Source organism: Quercus lobata, chromosome 12 (assembly GCF_001633185.2).
Source record: "Quercus lobata isolate SW786 chromosome 12, ValleyOak3.0 Primary Assembly, whole genome shotgun sequence".
NCBI classification, from domain to species: domain Eukaryota; kingdom Viridiplantae; phylum Streptophyta; class Magnoliopsida; order Fagales; family Fagaceae; genus Quercus; species Quercus lobata.
The window spans coordinates 5022893-5041073 of NC_044915.1; the positions used below are offsets into that span (position 1 = coordinate 5022893).

General features: G+C 33.0%; 2 protein-coding genes across 2 annotated transcripts; one reads left to right on the forward strand and one right to left on the reverse strand.

Moving 5' to 3' along the window:
- The first annotated feature begins 2226 nt into the window (after positions 1-2226).
- On the forward strand, positions 2227-3152 carry LOC115971855 (putative gamma-glutamylcyclotransferase At3g02910). Its single transcript, XM_031091935.1, has one exon. The coding sequence runs from the start codon at positions 2346-2348 to the stop codon at positions 2859-2861; it is 516 nt and encodes a 171-aa protein (XP_030947795.1). The 5' UTR covers positions 2227-2345; the 3' UTR covers positions 2862-3152.
- A 1077-nt stretch (positions 3153-4229) lies between these two features.
- Positions 4230-6406, reverse strand: LOC115971856. The gene is made up of 3 exons (XM_031091936.1): positions 6301-6406; positions 5227-5370; positions 4230-4671 (listed from the first exon to the last, which is right to left on the reverse strand). Exons 1-3 carry the CDS (start codon positions 6336-6338, stop codon positions 4500-4502), a joined length of 354 nt encoding a protein of 117 aa, XP_030947796.1. The 5' UTR covers positions 6339-6406; the 3' UTR covers positions 4230-4499.
- Positions 6407-18181: the final 11775 nt, after the last annotated feature.

Below are 18181 nucleotides of genomic sequence, written 5' to 3' on the forward strand. Positions count from 1 at the left end.
TTATGATTGTGTATATGGTTAAATTGTTTTGGCGACAATAAAAGGTAGGATCACAAAGCAAGCTATGGCCAAGCATTACAAATAGGGACTAGGGCCCCTTAACTTATATTTTCCACCATCCCTACAGATGGAACAATCTGACCCTCAATATAATGCATCTGACCAAAGTTGTTCTGAACCATAATGCATCCGCTGTGCCATCAAATCGAGAATAAAAGGTTAGCTTGACCATTTTAAGCTTTACTTCCTTCTGAAACATGCTCAACCTGTTGTCTATGCACTCGCAAAATCTACGCCAAGAGTTTTAAAGTTACTTTAGCTTGTTGTCTCGTCACTCGTGTGTATCTATAGTTTGTATGAAAATAAATCCATGTCCCAACTCCCAACTGCAGAAGAAAATGATTGATCATGCTCCAACGCACCATTATTGCCCCGTGCAATTAGATTTGTGATTTAAAGAAAAGTACACAATGCAAGATTTTTTTCTCTCAAATTTCCTTTTCAAGAGGACCATGGTGTTCTAAATAAGGACCTACATGGACCTACTTTTTAGTCTCTTTCTCTCTAATCTCTATATGCTTCTCAAAAGATTGACCAATTTCTACCGTTACAACTGTAAAGGGTGATATGATTCTTTCGAGAGGGGCCTAAAGCCCTAAATAAGTAAAAAATTTTTGGTTTCCGAACTTTTTTTTCACTCACCAATTTTTATAGCTGAACCTTAGCTGCAACTTTTATTCTGATTTCTGAAAGGATTGAAAAAATTTATGAAGCTTTCTTTGTTAAACATGTTGATCTTTGGGATCAAATTTTAAATAAAAAAAAAAAAACACACACACACACATACACACGTCGATCTTTAACTTTGGGCCGGACTTCCTTTGCATATGTATTACCAAAACTAAATTGAGCTAACTTATAGTTGATGCAAGAAGTACTTTCATTAGTAATTGCAACGATAGACCGTTTGGGTTGGAAAAACCTTCCCAAATCCGGACAAGTTCTACACTTTATATGCCAAACGGTCCAAATCTACTTTTAGTAACACCTATAATATATATATATATATATATATATATATTTTAAGTATAATTGATATTACATTGTCACTGTAGTTTCTTGTTTCCCTTTGGCTAAAGAGGGTGTTTAGAACTTTTCAAAACCCTAATATTCCCTTAGGTGGTGCATATATGCGTCCCATCTCATATGTATCAAGTACTTATAAGTAGTGGCCCTAAGATGTTGGTTAAAGGTTTCAAACTCAATTTACCTTTGTTTTAGTCACATATAAATAAAATTAATCATAAGTTTATTTGTATTACTTATTAAATAATTGAGTCAGGCTTAAAGCATAAGTTGGTAAAATCCAAAACCTTCCCAAACTTTGAATCAAATTCTATCACATACCTGTTTGAAAAAAATTCTAAACACATCCAAATAGGATCAGGTTGTGTAAATATATCTTTATAAAAAAAGAATATATATATATATATATATATTCTCTCATTCTCTGTGTGTGTCACATAGAAAATACATGAATTGGTCCTGGTTTAGCTAAATTTTGTTTAGAAGCAAGCAATTTCATGATTGGGCCGTTTACCGTGTCTAAGGATAAATGGATTTAGGCCTGTCAGTGTCAGCCCAATTAATTTTATTGGCCCAAGATTTGTCCTTTGATATTATTTTATGGGTCGGTGCCAGTTAGCAACATTTTGACTTTTTTTTTTTTTTGGGTGCAGTTTATGTCATTTTTTGTTTTTTTTGGCTTTATAAACTGTGGGCGTACTTATTAAAAGAAAAAAAAAATTAAAATAATTTATGGGACTAATTATATATATTTTTTATTTATTAAATTTTTTTTTATTAAATGAAATCCACGTTAGTCCAACCTTTATCAAGTATCTCTTGCTTCTTGTTAATATTTGACGAGTTTGGTTTAATTTTAGTATTTTTTTTAATTAGACATATTCTTTTATTTTAAGAGTAATACTACAGACACAAACTATTTTTACAAACTATTAATGTAATTTTAACATTTTTTAAATAGTTATTATAAGTAAAAATATGATATTAATAATAAACCATATTAAAACTAATAAAAACTCGTGATATTAACAACTTATAAAAATATTATAAAATAATTTGTATATATAACATTACTCTTATTTTAAATATATAATTCACAAGTAACAGAAAGTTTTAGCCCTCACCTTCTATTTAGTTTGAGTGGATGATATGTGAATTTTTAGACAAAACAAAATGAGTTTCCTTTAAAAAAAACAAACCCAACATTTACTATATTTTATTTCAGCAAAAAGTCAACAATCTCTCTCTGTTTCTGAGGAATGGGTGGTGACAGTTTTGGGGAATCCAAAGGCCACCTGATCTTCACATACGGCACACTGAAGCGAGGTTTTCCGAACCACGGCTTAATGCAATCCTTGATAGACCAGAACGACGCCGTTTTCCTGGGCACCCACGTGACCCTACACTCCTACCCACTCGTATGCGGACCCAACGGTATCCCATACCTGATCAACCTCCCCGGGTCGGGTCACCGGGTCAAGGGCGAGCTCTACTCCGTGTCAACCCGCGGACTCGGCCGCCTCGACGAGCTGGAGGGCACCGCTCTCGGCCACTACGAGCGGCTCCCCATTCAGACTCAGGCTGAGGCGGAGGCGTACTACGCGCACCGTAGCTTTGGAGAGGAGCTGTGGGAGAAGAATGGGAGAGAGGGGTTGAGTGAGTACACAGAGAGAGAGGCAAGTGGGTATGTGAGAAGAGAGGATAGGCCTAAGGATCGGAGTTTTGTTGACGAGGTGCGTTTCTTTTTGTCATCTTCTTCCTCTGCTCCAAAATGATGATTCTTTTCAATTTCATCAGAAGTGAAGAGCAAGTGGGTATTAAATAAATTTTACGATTAATTGGTTGTTAGTTTTTTTTTTTTTTTTTTTTTTTTTTTTTTTAATTTCTGTATTATCTATGTGCTTGAACTGTTTGCGTTATTAATGTTGTGGTGGGTGGGTGAGTGTAAAGCTCAAAATGAATGCTTCACCTTTATGAAATCTTAAGTAATTTGTACAGTACTATTTGTTAATAACACAAACACTCATGAAACGCTTTATGTTTATTACTTTTAAAGTTTAAACATAGATACAAGACAAGATATCATCGTTTTTTTTTTATTCACATCCGGATTTTCTGGATTTCATGCACGGTTAATGTAGGTCTTTATTACTTTTAACATTTTAATTAACAAAGCTATGTGAGGGAGGTTCAACAGTTATAGAAGTGCAGGGTGCACATTGATACAATAAATTTCATATCAAAATTATAGTATGTAAATATAAGATAAAAGAAATTAGTAAGGGACGTTTCTTACTTACCCATATGAGATTTTTTTTTTTTTTTTTTTTTGGGATGAGAAATTACTTACTTGAAAAGGTTGTGTGCTTCCTTGTTGGTTTTTAGTGACGTTGGTCAATAATTAGCTGATTATAGATTAGATGCGAAGTAAAGAGCCCCTGTCATAGTTCAAGAAGGATATGTTTATTGAACATTTGTATGAGATAGTGGTAGATGCATTTGGAGCAGAGTAATAGTGACTTCTATTTGAGCAAGTTTGAGACAATCAGAGGGAAATCTGGCACAAATCTAAAATCAAGATAATATGTTTTGAGTGATGTTAGGGAATACCACAACAAATTGGTCTTACAAACTGACATTCATTTATTATGTTGTTAAAGTCCATCAATTACATGCATCTGCATATCAGATTATAAATCTTTTGTAGTATAATTTCGAATTTTTAGAGCTTTAAGCATTTTCCAAATGTTTTTACATCTCCTTGCAATATTTTCTATTTAGTGACATTATTGTACAAGTTTCATTCTGCTCACTTCTGAGTGAAGGTCAGAACAGCTTTTCATTGAGAAAAGCTATAATGTGGCACCTCTTCCTTATAAAATCTCATATTACCTATAGGGCCATGATTTAGGTCAACAACAATAAGCTTCAGGGTGTTAATCTGTGGCAATTTCCCATTAAAACAGGGACCATCTCCAAAAAATTTGAGATTGTACAGAAGTTGGAGGCTACTAACAATCTTAGTATCTTACCGATCCTTATTTTAATTTTAATTCTGTTCTTTTTTTCTTTTTCTTTTTTTCTTTCGGTGCTCCAAGATATCATACAAGGTTACTTTCTATGGCAGCATTGAGTCTTCATAATTAGCAGAATGGAACTGTCATTTTTATTTTGACAAATACCCACTAATCTTATATAACTAAGCTTATAAAGGTCCATAGAGGAGAGCTTCTAGTAGTCTTTTTATTTTATTAACACAGTACTCATCCTATGAGTTTGATTGTATCATTGAGTTGCCAAAGCAAACTCTCATGACATAATGCCCATTGAAGCTCTACACAAGCCTTCATGGGCTGACTTTCCACAAGCTATCATACATGGAGTAGTTACATGTGAACACTCTTCTGCTAAGGTCATTCAGTGGAACAGGTGCAACCATCAGCACATTCAAAAAAGGCCTTGCCTGCTTTAGGCCCTTCAATCTTGGAGATGACACAACTCCAACCTTCACCACACTTGCAGAATGCGCCTCCGCTAAAGTTCTCTAGCTTTTGCTTCACATTCGAGTCTCCACTACTGTCCCATCTTTGTCACCAAGAAATAAAGCATCAGTGATCATCTTGGGTAGGATTCACCTATATGCATATCTTGATCCAATTATTATGTATTTGCGTACTCATATTCTAGCCAAATCAGTACTCAAACTCATAATTAAAATTTTAAGCTTCCCTTGGAAAAATCTAAAATTAAAATTACACAATGAAATGCTTTAAGCACGGTTGGCTTTGTGTGTGCATTTATAGGTGCTTGGAAGCTTCCAACTAGTTTATGTCACAATGAAACGCTTTTTCATTAGTGAATTGCACTCTTGAGAGACCCTCACTTTTCTGTCGGTACAATGAGACATTGATAACATCATCTTAGCAGACCTCAACTTTATTTTCTTTTCCCTGTTTAACTATATCTTTTATGCAGGAAAAGGTGGAAGCTTTTGTAAACTCATGTTGAAAGACATAGGGAAATGAAATCAAACTAATAATTTTCTAAGTGCTTGTTTAATCCTAAGAGTCCTTGGCCGCTGACATAAAATTAGAATGCAACTTTCAAATGTAAGTAAGAAAATTAAGAAATATAACATACATGTCACAGGTGCAATTTTCACCGCATTTGAAGAAGGCCTTCCCTGCATCAGGCCCCTCAGTCCTAGTAATGACGCATGTCCACCCTTCACCACACTTGCAAATTACATCACTTGTGCCAGAATTCCCTCCAACTGTCTCAACCCTGCTCAAAGAGGAGCTATCACTACCGCTGTATGATCTTATGATTGAATATTGACAATAAGCAGAACATTTCATTCTTGCAATATGGCTGAAGTTCTTTGCTTCGTCTAATTATAATCAACCTTGTATTGAGTATTGACCATGATCACCACCAAAATCTAGTAAGGAACCACGTATCTTTTTTAAGGAGATCATTTATTTAACATATGGTTTATAGAAACATCCTTTCAATTTTTTTTTATAGGTTTAAGATGACCATATGCTTTCATGGATTAACCCAACCCTTTTGCCAGGTCTAAACAAATATTTTGAATGAGCCTTTTTGTATCATCAAAAGGAAAAAGCGGAGCAAGTTTACCTTCTGTTATGTAATTCCTCTGTTTTTGTAATAAAGTCTCGTTGTTCATCAAAAATATAAAAATCAAAATCAAAATCAAAAAGAAAAAGGGGAGCAAGTTTTATCGACAACATACTCTTCGGTTCGAACCTATGAACTGTCTATGAGCTTTTAACTTAAGCCTAAATAGTCTTCTTATGCTATAAGATGAGGCCACTAGCTGTAAGAAGTGTGCAGCAAAACGGGTTGGCTAGGGGACTGAAAACAAGCCAAATCTAAAGAGCTAAAATTCTTGTAATAAGCTCATAAGCCTCATATGACAAACTGAGTCCCTTGTTCTTGGAACATAAATATTATAGATATAATAATTAATTGACTCTGAGATCTTTGTCGTAATGAACATGACCAATTTGTTAGAACTGGTGAAGTTTAGGAATTGGAGATCTGCATTTACGTTTCCATTTTATGTCTAATTAGGGGAATCATATTATAGAATTGCATGTTGCAATACATGGGTGAAAACAACATTAACCACATGAAAGATGATACATAGCTTTTAGAACAGAAATAAGATTTAGGATAAAGAAGTGAAACCTGGGTGGTTCCTGCAAGCTGGTGCCTTGAGTCTCCATTTTCCAAAAACCTGTGGTTTCCTCCTAGTTCAACTTCTCTATTTATGCACACTATAGCTATTTTGTTTAGGAAACCTTGCATCAAGCATTGTCGCATATAAGACAAAATAAATAATATCTCTCAAGGACAATATTGTCCTTATCTGCTGTGAACTTATCCTCTTCCTGTAATAGTTCAGTGGCCCAAAATTAATAAAACTTTATCAAGTGATGAGGACAAGAAAAAATGGATTCTGATTCTCTCGCATTTTGTACATCTCTCTTCTTCTTTTTTTTTGTATTTATTTTTATGCGTTAAATTGTGGATATTTTGCATTAATTATTGAAATATGTAGTGTGAAATAGTAGACGTAAATAAATGTGAAAAAATATTTAGCCGGAACAAAACTACCAGTCTCTTATTATCCATTAACATTTTTCAGTAATCTCGTGTAGGGTTTAGTTCTAAAAGATTGAATATATTTCATTCTCCTAACACTCTATGACTCTTAAGAGAAAAAAAAAACGCTATTTACACGTAGCTCTATATCCTTTTGTTCATTTTTTTCATCATTAGGTTTGGTAGGTCATCTCAGTAACACTAAAAAACCCAGAGAAATTAGCCAACAGCAAGGGCACGTGTCCATGCCGAACATATTATCATGACGAACTGAGTGACATACGATTGTGTGCAAAACTACTTTTTGTTTTAAAAAACAACTGGTTTTCATTTTGCAAATTTATAACTCGACAACTAGCTACATTTTTCTTTAGTAAAAAGTAAAACAGAAAATAGTTGCATTTCATTAATTTGTCAAACTTCAGAATCACAGCAGCGAATTAAGAATGAATTTGTTGGACCATATAGGTTTTGAATCAAATGAAGGGCCAGTTTTTTTATTATGATGTAAACATTGCAAAAGCTGGTGTGATGGAAATAGCTGTGTAGAAGCTGCTGCAACGTTTTGGCGGAATAAATGTTTTGTAGAAACAGTTGTAAGCAGCTTACTCACTTTGTTGAATGTTTGGTATATGTCATTGCGATAGTGCTTTAAAAGTCTCACCCTCAAAATGGATGATATGATGTGATTAAAGAAAAATATAAAGCTTTATCATGATAATTTTGAATAGAAAAAAAAGTAGAATAATTGTCATAAATTATTTTGGAGATTAGATTTAAAAGTATTTATTTTAAGGTGAGTTTGAGACAAGGATGGAGCTACTTATGAGCCAGGGGCCTGGGGCCAGGCTCCCCCTGTATTTTTTTTTTAAATAAAAATTAAATTCTATATATTCAAGATCAATTTATCATTTTTAGCATTTGGGCCCAAATAAATTAACTCTGCCCCCAACATAAATCTGTGGCCTAACAAAAAAAAGCCCAAATAAAAAAAATATTTAGCCCAACTAAACTAAAAAGTAGCTCAAACATCAACAAAACTAACCCAAACAAGAATAAGAAATCTATACATTTAAGATCAACTTAGCATTTGTGCCCCAAAAAAACGTAAATCTGTGGCCCGCCCTAGGAACCCCAAAAAAACACAAAAAAAGCAACAAAACTTAGCCCATCCAATAATAAAAATAGCTCAAACAACAACGAAACTAATCCAAACAACAACAACAAATATAACAAGAAGCCCATTTATTAACTTTTCAAAAACAAAACAAAAAGATTATTAAAAAAAAAAAAAAAAGACCTGTTATATTTAGTTTAAATTCAATTGATCAATTAATTTTAGAAAGAAATCCCTAAATAGACACGCGGTTGCCTCGCCAATAGGACAATTGTCAGGCCACCACACATCCTTGCATCATCATCTCGCCTCACCCATGAATTTGTTCTCCACTGTCATTTGATTCTTTCTCGCATCTCCAATGCCTCTCTCTCTCTCTCTCTCTTTGAGTTAAGTTTGATATTTGAATCTCTCTCTCTCTCTTAGTGTCTTTATGTGCTCGCTAGCTGTGAGTTACCTTTTGACTTCTTAGAGAATTCACATCCAAAGTGCTAAAAAAATTTAGTATTTAACACATCAAAAATTTACTTTATCTATTTCGACACTCCACTTAACATTACACTCTACATCCCATCCTATTTTAACATACAACTCATTAACATAATATAAATAATTTCAACCATTTTAACATACAACCCATTAAATAATATAAAACAAAAACTCAAAACACTATTCCCTTTTCTCTTCCCCAACTCTCTTAGTCTCTCAAACAAATAGACTAGACTAGCCCAAACACCCACGAATCAAGCGCCACCCACGGCACAACCAGCCTCCTAACCACCACTGTAACATAGTAACCCAACCCACAACCCAAACAAAAAAACCTAGCAACCATTACGCACAAGACCATATCATCTTGCAAAATCATTTAAACCAATCCAAAAAATCAAACACAGTCCCGTTAATAACCAAACTCAAATCATGGCATCACTTCCGCATAAAGCTATGCGCTCGAGATTCTTGTGATTCGTAGCTAAAGATTCCAAGCTTTGTTTCGTTGGATTCACACCAATGAGAACCAATTACTAAGGATTGGCTGAGTTGGCCAAAAAAAAAAGGATTGGCTGAGTCAATTCGCCTTCCAAATTTGAACAATTCGAGATTGCCACGAGACCAAGGCTTCTCCACGTTTAACTTAAAGGTGGTCACAAGACTATCCTAACTTGCAAAAAATGTGTATATGTATATACACACACTTGCAAAAAATAAATTATATGCTAAACTAACCTATTTCAACCACCCTAATAAAATGTTGAATATCCTAACTTGAGAATTGCGAAAATTGGGTTCAACAAAACTAAGAGTAATGTTATATCCATAACATTTTCTCTCAATCATTTCACAACAAATCTTATATGATAAATTGTTACTAATTCTAATTTAAATCCAATATTGACATCAATTATTTACTCACCAATAACAGTTGTTACATAAGATTTTTTTATAAAAATATTGTGGATGTAGTATGATGTAAATTCCAAACAATGACATGAAGATGTGAAGTCAAGCCTTACATATTTTAAGTCAGAAGACTTAAAACGCATATGATGTATAGAAAGCTTGGACATAATTTCCTTTGTTTTAGTCTGGTATAAACATGGGGAAAGTAAGGAAATCTTGGTACGTGAGGCGTTTGATAATTGGAATGGTAAGACACAAATGCACTTATTTTTATTTTTTATTGTTCATAAATTTGGACTCTTTGGTTTTTACACTGAATAACTCACTTTGGTCTTATCTTTTTCAAGAGAAATCTAGAAGTGATCTATTGACAATGAACAACTAGATGGATAGTTATGACGTGGTCTTCACATTTAGTACCAAAATTAAGAAAAATATACAATTAGCTTTGGCTTTAAATATATACTAACTTGTAACCTCATCCATATGCATGGAATATACAATCTGATCTATAGTATAATTCATACATATATGAATTAAATACTATTGATTGTCATTCTTATATTAAAAAGCTTGTAAAAATATTATTCAGTAGAAAATGTAATTATATTGTCCATGTGTGTATATTTTATTTTATTTTTTTATTACTTCTTAATTTTTGTTATTGTGAAGCACTCTTTTTTTTTTTCTTCTATTTTTACAATTCATTAATTCTAGATTCTTTGGATTTGTATTCAATAATTCATCTTAATGGATAGTTATGATGCAGTTCCACATATGAGTCTAAAATTAAGAAATAATAATTTAAGATACATAGTGCAAAATTGTACTCCAATTACATATTCTAATTGAATTTTTTCTGAGTTTTGGCATAAAACACATACACATACACACACACACACACACATATATATATATATATATATATAAATTATCTAGGACAATTTTTTTTTCTCCCCCATTTTTTCACTCTTTATACTTGTTAGGGCTAAATCAGCGTTGGGCCCATTGGGCTGATGGTGGCGAATAGTGGGATATTGGAAATAAGGCAGGACCCACGATGCATGCACCATGCTAATGTGATAGACGGTGTAAAATGTAAGTTTGTTTAGTTAAAAAGAGATTGAAGATAGAGAGCAATCACATACCCACACGCACACATGTATTTTGGTTTGCCATGTGATGACCGATGAGAATGAATTCCTCTTCCACTGAGTCATGACAGATGGAGCCCTGGAGGGCATCATCTTGCCTCTTGGCAAGCTAGACGAGGAACGAATGAACTTCTAAGTTCTGAGTTATATATGTGAAGATTTCTTAATAAAAGTTACGAATTTCTTTTAAAAAAAAAAAAAAAAAAATTCACATGACCTAATATTAGGTCACGTGGCACCCCAACCCAACAAATATTATATTCTAGGCACACCACAATAGCCGCACATTTATTAAGTTTTAACTTTATTAAAGCAATTACATCAGCTTATGCATAACATTCTGTCTATTTTACACTTAAAACCTATTTTTTCTATTTTACACACTCATTTTCACAAAACACCTACATCAGTTTATCTATTCTACATATTTATTCAATAAAATATTCATTTTTTTACAATTTTTTATTATTCTCCCTCATCAGTTTATCTATGCCCCTCTCTCTCACAAACCAACACTCCCTCATAGACCCAGACCCAACACTCTCTCACAAACCCAGACCCAACACGCAAAGATCGATCTTCTTGTTTGGTTAGTCGACACAGACCCAGCCTTTTTTGTTGTTAATTTTCTTTATTTCTTGTTTGGTTGGTGAGAAAGTGGTGGAAAAGAGTAGAAATAGAAGGAAAGACGATCGACAACACTCTCTCACAGACCCAGACCCAGACCCAACACACAAAGAAAAGTAGCAGTTTTCATCGATGTGCGAGCTCCGTTGTTGTCGTCAGCGTTCGGTTCCGACAATCCGGTGATCGAAATGGCTCACTTCTTGGATCGGTCTTCTTGTTTGGTTCGTCGACCCAGACCCAGCCTTTTTGTTGTTAATTTTCTTTATTTCTTGTTTGGTTGGTGAGAAAGTGGTGGAAAAGAGTAGAAACAGAAGGAAAGACGATTAGCTATCAAAGATCTGTTGATTTTCTCTATGTTTGGTTAATTTTCTTTATTTCTTGTTTTCTTTGTGTTTTTCTTGGCAACCAAACAAATCATGTGTAATACACATTTCTTGTTTTACTTGATTTTGGAAGAAATTTTTTGATGTGGTGTTCTCTGTTGATGAATGTGTGGCATTCTCTGTTGACCGGCGACAATGAGAGTGAGGTGAGAGTGAGAGTGAGAGTGAGAGCAACCAGAGACACAAAGAGAAGGAAAGAGAAAAAAACTAATAAAAAAAATAAATGGAAGCGCTACAGTAACCGTGCATATATGCACTGTTACTGTAGCAATTGTGCATAAATGCACAATTTTACACCCACTGATGTGGGTGTTTTTTGTGCCAAAATGTGTAAAAAGACTACCTTTTTCTATTTTGCAAAACTATCCACCAGCTGATGTAATTGCTAGTGTACATGTGCTAATTAAGCATTCTTAAAAATTTCTTTATTGTCTTTGTCCTGGTATTGCATTTGATTCTACACCTTTAAGTGATCCTTTCATTCTTTTTTATGAGTTCAGAAACTAGTATACAGATTTTTCATCCTCAAAACATGTATACATAAATTCTCAAAGAGACCTCAAATAACAAACTAAGCATTACCTTAGTGCCACTCGTAAATTTCCCCAGTCACACAATCATCCTTGGCGATTGAATAGAATTTAGATCATCTACACCCCTTTTAAGGTACTATATACATACATGCATACATACATACATATATATATATATATATATTCTAAATTCAATGATGTTTTCATTCAAATCCTCATAAATGAATCCAATTCTTCGTAATTTTACCATCCAATATAAAACTATATAGTTTCCGATTGTATAAAACAATTAGTACTTTGATTTGTAAATCTGTCGAAGTATGTGTACAGAATGTATGAATTTGTTCACACGAAAGAATCTAACAAGTTGATTTAGATCTGCCTAGCTATACTCTTATTTCTTGAGAACTTTATATATGAAAAGTTGAATTTTGCAACTCTAAGCCTCAAATGTCTCTTTCAATATTGGACAAAGCAGAAGCAAGTGTTTGACACTGGTCTAGTACATTGAAACGTCGGTGATTGAATTGGTTCTCTTTGAAAATGAAGAAAGTAGTATACGTGGTCTGTAGACTGGAGGGCACTAAGGCAAAAGAAACAATTTTTTTGGACAAGAATCCAAGTCAGGAATGATGCAGTGTGGAGTGTGAATGTTGCAATGATTTCGCCTTTCAAAATTGGAGGAAATTAAAGGCTCCTCCACTCTACCACTACCCCAAAGCAATATGAGATGGATTGGTCCCACTCCCACGTACCACATGGTAGAGAAGGGAAAGGGATGCTACTTTCCACTTACTTTACATAGTAGAAATTGAGGTCAAGTACCTTCAAAAAAAAGGAATGGCTTCAAACACTTTTTCTAGATACGTTACAATTTATACGCTCTCTTTACTATTATTTTAAGATATTAATTTGTTTTGGTATATATGCGATGTTTGAAGCCTATATATTTTGTTTGACGATAAAATATTGCACTCATTAGTTTTAGTTAACTCAACTGATAAAGTCTCTTATGGTTGAATAATAATATGAGATTTAATCCATATTTACACCAAAAACCGATTGGTATCTTAAAAGAAAATAAAAAATAAAAAACCTGAAATTAAAGGAAAGTTTCAAAATTTGGAGGCCAAATAATCAAAATCAACCTATAATCATCATATTAATTATTTCTCTTTTGCGTTTTATAAGGACCATGTGCATGGCGGTCCATGTTTTTTCAACGAATCACTGCTAGAGATGGTGACAAATTCTTTTTTTTTTTTTTTTTAATAGGAAGAGATGGTGACAATTTGTTTCACCAGGTTAATATCTACAAATATACCTACATTTTTATTGATATAAAATTTATAGATTATAAGGAGGTCATTAGTTAGGCCAAGATTACATATTGGATTGCGTTGATACAGCCTCTTGACTAGTTATTGGCTTGACTGTTTTAGTTAGACTTTATGCAATTTGGTATAATTCCTAGAGTTGTTAATTATAATTATCGACTGTTGCTATCAGAAAAGAATTTAAGGCTTTTTCTAGCTCTTTTAGTATAAATTATTATACGTTCGAGAACTAATTTCCGATATCATATGTCATGTTGCATTCCCTTATACAATGATTGAAGTTGAATTTTGAGGTTTAGCTTTAATTAAAGCTCTCTAATGTACGGTTGCATATTTTAATAATAATAATGATTTGACATAGATACTCATACTTATTTTTCAAAATTATACTTATTAATGCTCATAAGACTATTACAACTCCTATAAAAGTACTGGTTGTAATAATAATAATAATAATAATAATAATAATAATTACTAGTCATTATAAACTTACTACATATGCCTTTAACTGTATTTTATTTTCTCATGCTATTAGGTTAGGCAATTCTGTAACTTACAACTTACCTAAACATATGGCTAATTTTTTCAATAATTAAGGTTCATGGACTTTCTTCTCAAAAGAACAAAAAAAAAAAAAAAAATTAGGTTCATGTATGAAAATACATGACATTTTTATAATGTCATTAGATTGTTTAATAGTTTTAATCTACTTTATATTTTTCAAAAAAATAATAATAATAAAAGAGTACTTAAATATTTCTCAAACACTAAACACAATTTTTTTTTAAATGATACTTAATTACAAGGTTTATATATATTAAAAACTTTTCATCACAAAGAATCTAGAATTAAACTCTACTTTCCAAGGCGATGCTAGACAGACACTTATAGACCAAATATTCATTACTTGAAGATATTTCAGTTGTTATGGGGCCGTGGGCTGCCGCCTGAAAGATCCTGTACATTTTTCTTGACAAGATACCATTAGCACTCATGAAAGCCGTTCATACTACGCAGGTTTCAATTCATTTGTTCGTGACATATTGCTGAGTGCTGTACCACAGGACCTCAATTGTATGTCAGATGATACTTCCATAGTAACTCTCTTTTATAAAATATATAGAGTATATTCAAAATTAAATTTTCATTTTCCTTTCCTTTTACTTTTACTTTTACATTTTTTTTAAAAGGTAAATTCAGTAATATTTGATTGATTATTTTTATATATTTATTTATTTTCTTGAAATATAAATGCATAGTCAGTTTAATTTATGAAGTATATAGCTTAAGTATAACAATGAATATACTAAATCTAATACAAAGATAAAAAATAAGATATTGAAACCAAGCACAAAAAGAACAAATTATAACTTAAATTATCATTATATATTCTATGTTAATCAGATATTTTGTTTAATAAATTTAGTAATTTCTTCTTATATTAATAAACATTTTTGGAGTGAATTTTGCATTCAATATTTTATCTTAATGTTACCCCCTTTACCAAAATCCTCTCGACCACTACAATAAAATCTTTTTTTCATTTTGGCAATAACCAAATTTCGTTCTTCTCAGTTACCACAGTACTCTACCACTATTTTATTTATTTATTACTTTTGCTAACAAAAAAACCGGAGAGGTCTCCCTTGTCCCCCCCCCCCCCCCTGTTTTTTTCAAGTTTGGATGGGAAAGTATAGGATTTGCTATGTATATATAGAACTGAATACTTCAAATAAAGTAAATTCTACTAGTTTAGTTGGATGACATTAAATTTTCTAAACCCGAATGATTCTATCATGTGGAAGGTTAAACTAATGGCCATTGAGATGTGCCTTAATTAGGGAGTCTCTGATACTTAAGTTATGATCAATAGAAAGAGGAAGGTGATATTATGGTTTTTATCCATACCTTAGCAAAAGAGGTGGACTGTAATTTTTATAGATGACCTAGGCAGCCGTTATGCTCATAAATGTCTCATAATTTGAAGGGATTATTATTCTAGATATAACAATTGCTGACTTAATTGATTATAGAGTTATGATCGTTGAGTAAAACTTGTCATTTAATGCACTTGATGACCTAGACGATAATGTCTCTCTCTCCTTGATGGGTTGCTAGTGGTGCAAGGTCTAAGGTGGACAATCTTACCAATTTTTCCTTACCCATCTACCATTATGGTAGCCGTCATTATGGATTGTGTTTTTTAGGGATTTAATTTACTGATATGAGATGTGAGCAGGGGCCGAAGGGAGGGGGGTGGGTGGGGCGGCAGGTGTCTAATACTAATAGAACTCTTTAAAAAAATAATTAAAAAAAAAAAAAAAAACCCTACTATAACTCTAATATTAAACTATGGGTCCTACTTAGTAATGATTAAAAAAAATAAAAAATAAAAACCTACTGCTATACGCCTATACGGAATAGGAATCGTATAGCATTAACTAATAGAACTCTGAAAAAATAAATGTGTATATATAATATAAAGCACCCCTAACACCTCCCAATATATATATATATATATATATATGTGTGTGTATGTATGTATGTATATATATTCTTTTGATACCAGTCTCTTTCAGTTTGTACCTTAGAGTTTTTGCTGTGTTTTTAAAAACATTCAAACTGAGTTTTTAAAAGCATTCAATGAAAGATCAATAAATAAATAATTGCTTAATCACATATATTGAGAAAGGTATATTTAAAACTATTGAGTGCGAAGAAATTATGCAACGGTTTCAAAATATGAAAATTCGTCAAGGGCAATTGAGTAAATTGAGCTAGGTATATATGAAAAAATAAATTAAAGTTTACATTTTATGTTAGATTTTGTATGACAATTACATTATTTTGTTATTAATTTTGATTAATTTTTTTAGATTAGTTTTTTACTTTTAATCTTGCCCTTCCTGACCTAAATTCTTGGCTCTGTCACTTGATGTGAGCTAGAGATGTTGACGTAATTGCGAGAATGTCATGGTATCCATTATTCATGCTCAATCATGCTTGGGCTTGTCTATCAAAATTGACCCTGGGATTGTCTTAGGCTTTCTTGAGGACAGCCTCGTCATAGAAGGTATCTGACCTCAAGGGATGCTCAATCATGCTTGGGCTTGTCTATCAAAATTAACCCTGGGATTGTCTTAGGCTTTCTTGAGGTCAGCTGCGTCATAGAAGGGTATCTTACCTCAAGGGTCCCTATAAAGACGAGGTCGTTAGAGGCTGTCTAGGAGAGATGAACCAAAGAGGATCGTCCATATATGGAGAGGGTTGTCACTAGATAGAAGTGTGCAGAGTCAAGTTGGGCGAGTATGGGGCAATATTTTTAACCAACCTAGTAATGGCAGGTTAAAAAAATTCCAATTTACCATTGACCCACCACTCTATAAATCTAGTGGGTCGGTTGAGAATTTTAACGGTTTCAACTTAGCGGATTGAGCAGATTGGTGAATTCATTTGACTTGGATTTGTTTTTTGAGAGAGACTAAATGAAATTATTTCAATTAAATTGGATAATTGTTTTCTCCCTCAAATAAAAAAATAAAAAATAAATAAATAATTGTAATTTTTATTAAAAATAATTACAAATACTACATTATTTCTGAAATTTTATTACATTGAAAAGAGAAATATCTCAGAATTTGAAATTAGACATGTAAATAGAGAAAAATAATAACAAAATCTTAGAGAGAGTAGCTATAGTTTATTAGGGAGGAGAAATGTGAAATTAAAAAAATAAAAAGAAAGAGAAAGAGATGAGAGAAATAAAGTAGGAGAGTGTGTGGTAAATTTTTGCAACATGACAAAGTATACACACACACATATAGGCGGGTGGGTCGGGTTGTGGCAAGTTAGAAATATCTCAACCCGTTACCAAATCCGTCCAACTAAATTATTTATCTAACCCACTCAACTGACCCGCCTCACTTAATAGACCCGCATGAATTGAGTTGAGTCGGTGCAGATCAAACAAGTTGGCAGATTAGATAGTTTTTTTTTGCATAGCCCTAGTTGCCACATTTTAGTAGGAAGGTGCATTTTTCAAACCTTACGATGGATAGACTTTCCAATTAGTCGTCTAGAAAGGTGACCCATCAATGAGCAAGTGCTATCAGTGGGTTGTGGCGGGTTAGAAATATCTCAACCCGTTATCAAATCTGTCCATCTAAATTATTTATCTAATGCACCCAATTGACCCGCCTCACTTAATAGACTCGCATGAATTGGATTAGGTCGGTGCAAATCGAACAGGTTGGCAAGTTAGATAGTTTTTTTTGCACAACCCTAATTGTCACATTTTAGTAGGAAGGTGCATTTTTCAAACTTCACGATGGATGGACTTTCCAATTAGTCGACTAGAAAGGTGACCCATCAATGAGCAAGTGCTATCAGTGAGTTGACATCTTCATTAATTTTTCCGTTACTCTTCACATAATGGTATTTCCCACCACCCACATATATTGCTTTATGCACAGTGATCAGAACTATGAACACAGGTTTGGTACTGTAATGATCATCATTACGGTGGTTTAATAGTTGACATCAAATGCTTTTATACATTGCATGGGATATATAGATAGAATAGTAGCCCAAACTATAGTGCAATCAATAATTCATCCCGTTTCTACCGTTAGTTAAAAAAAAATAAAAATAAAAATAAAAAATCCTACTGAGATGAACGAAGATAAGTCAGCATTATTCAATGTATTGTTTGAATTGCATGCATGAATAGTGGTATGGCAGATTATGTTTTTGCACATTCACGTATAAATGCAAATTACAAAGTATCAAAGAGCGTACTTGATTATAAAAAAGAGTGCTTCGAAATTAATAAAGTAAATCCCATCCATCTGAAATTTTCAGCTACTGAACTTTTTATACATCAAATCGTTGTGCCAGCTTCTCACTGAATAAT